The sequence below is a fragment of the Sphaeroforma arctica genome (genome assembly GCF_001186125.1).
Source record: "Sphaeroforma arctica JP610 unplaced genomic scaffold supercont1.6495, whole genome shotgun sequence".
NCBI classification, from domain to species: domain Eukaryota; class Ichthyosporea; order Ichthyophonida; genus Sphaeroforma; species Sphaeroforma arctica.
In genome coordinates, this window is record NW_014034063.1 from 1 (window position 1) to 1642 (window position 1642).

Sequence of the window (1642 nt, forward strand, 5' to 3'; positions counted from 1 at the left end):
GTGTGTGTGTGTGTGTGTGTGTGTATATAAATATACTTGCACATGTACACATATCAAATATACAAACCGTGCGTATACACAGAAATAACTAAACGCGCATAAGGCAGAACACACACCTCGAAAGCAAAACTCAATCCCATACGCTTACTACACATACAACAAGCCAACAACCACACACAACACACTTCTTCCATGATCTCAGATTCGGAAAGCGCGCCTTCTTCCGCCAGGTGTCTGTTGTACTCTCTGTCGCGCTCATCCTCTGAATCCAGGATATCCTGTAGACTGAAATCTCGTGCGAGTTCCATATCCAGCTCCACGCGGACGGTCTTAACCTCGTGCTTGTCTGGCAGTTTCTTGAACCATTTCTCCATCTCGGTCTCCTCGTCCGATGACAGGGCTGTGGTAAATTAAATGTCCCATTAGTTCTCAGTCATGTTTCGCTGCGAGCGGGTATTTCGGACAACGTACCAGCAACATCAATGGATCAACGGATTGTAGGCCATTGTTTCGAACAATATTAGCTTCTGTGACCGCTAGTTTGAGTTTTATGTGCGTCCAGATGTAAACGCGCGTTGGGGGTTTGATCCGGTTTGAATGTGGCTTTTAGGGCTCCCATGTGTGCAGGTCATTGGATTACAGATAGAAACATTCCGAAGTTTTGATTCAGCTTAACATTAGAAACAGTAAAGCAAAATGCACCGCAAATATACTGTGCGTAACTACCACAAAAATGTCTCTAAAGACTAGCAGGAGACGGAACAACACTATTCACTCTGAGCAAGCATACTCTGTATGCAACAACCACACCAGCAACCACACAAACGCCCATGAAGAGATGAGGCAATACACTTGCACCATCATCTCTTAAACACACCACGTCACATCACACAACCAGAATCCTTCAGCGGACAACAGGAAGTTCGCACTCTCTAGTCTTCCGTACACTACTGACAACGCCCATACCGTCAGCATCACCGGCAGCCATTCCCTTCCGCTTGACCTTCTTACTGCCTGTGCTGGGTACTTGGCTCGCGTCAGTACTCTTATCTGTGACGTTCTTGTCTGTGGCATTCTTGTCTGTCCCATTACCTGCGCCGTCAGCAACACCATCGCCTACAGCGCCTGCCTCGGTGGACCCGTTGGCGTGTGTGGGACTGGGTTTCTGTGTGGTCTCTACACCTGAATCTACCTGAGGCACACTCCCTTGTTCGGCCGTATCCCTGTCTGGTACCCCGTTTGTGGATGCATGTTCGGGAGGATGTGGTTGCGTATCTGAAGTACTCTCAGTATCGGTTGCCTTAGTAACCCCGGGTTGTATCTCGTCATCACTAATGATGATCATATCGTCAGCATCGGCTCCAGCAGCAGGAGCGGCACCTTCTTGTACCATATTGTAGGACTCTCTATGAAAGTATCAATGGTGGATGGGTAAAAGTATTGTATATCAAGAAAGTAGGGCAAAACCTAATTTATGGGCCATCTGTGAGTTGATGATGGAACGGTATATGTTGCGGTAGCAACCTTGCACAACAAGCTCAAATATATCATGTGAAATACATATTTTTTAAACGAGTATACTCTGGCATAATCGATAATTACAGTGCAACCGGTCATACACGCAAAACCTGAGCAAATATAT

General features: G+C 46.5%; 1 protein-coding gene across 1 annotated transcript; it reads right to left on the bottom strand.

Annotated features, from left to right (window-relative positions):
- Nucleotides 1-185: 185 nt before the first annotated feature.
- On the bottom strand, nt 186-1393 carry SARC_15647 (hypothetical protein; the record flags this gene model as incomplete). The annotated part of the gene is made up of 2 exons (XM_014290234.1): nt 186-400; nt 967-1393. Coding segments are annotated over 2 exons (642 nt in total), but the record flags the coding sequence as incomplete, so codon positions are not given.
- Between the last annotated feature and the right edge of the window lie 249 nt (nt 1394-1642).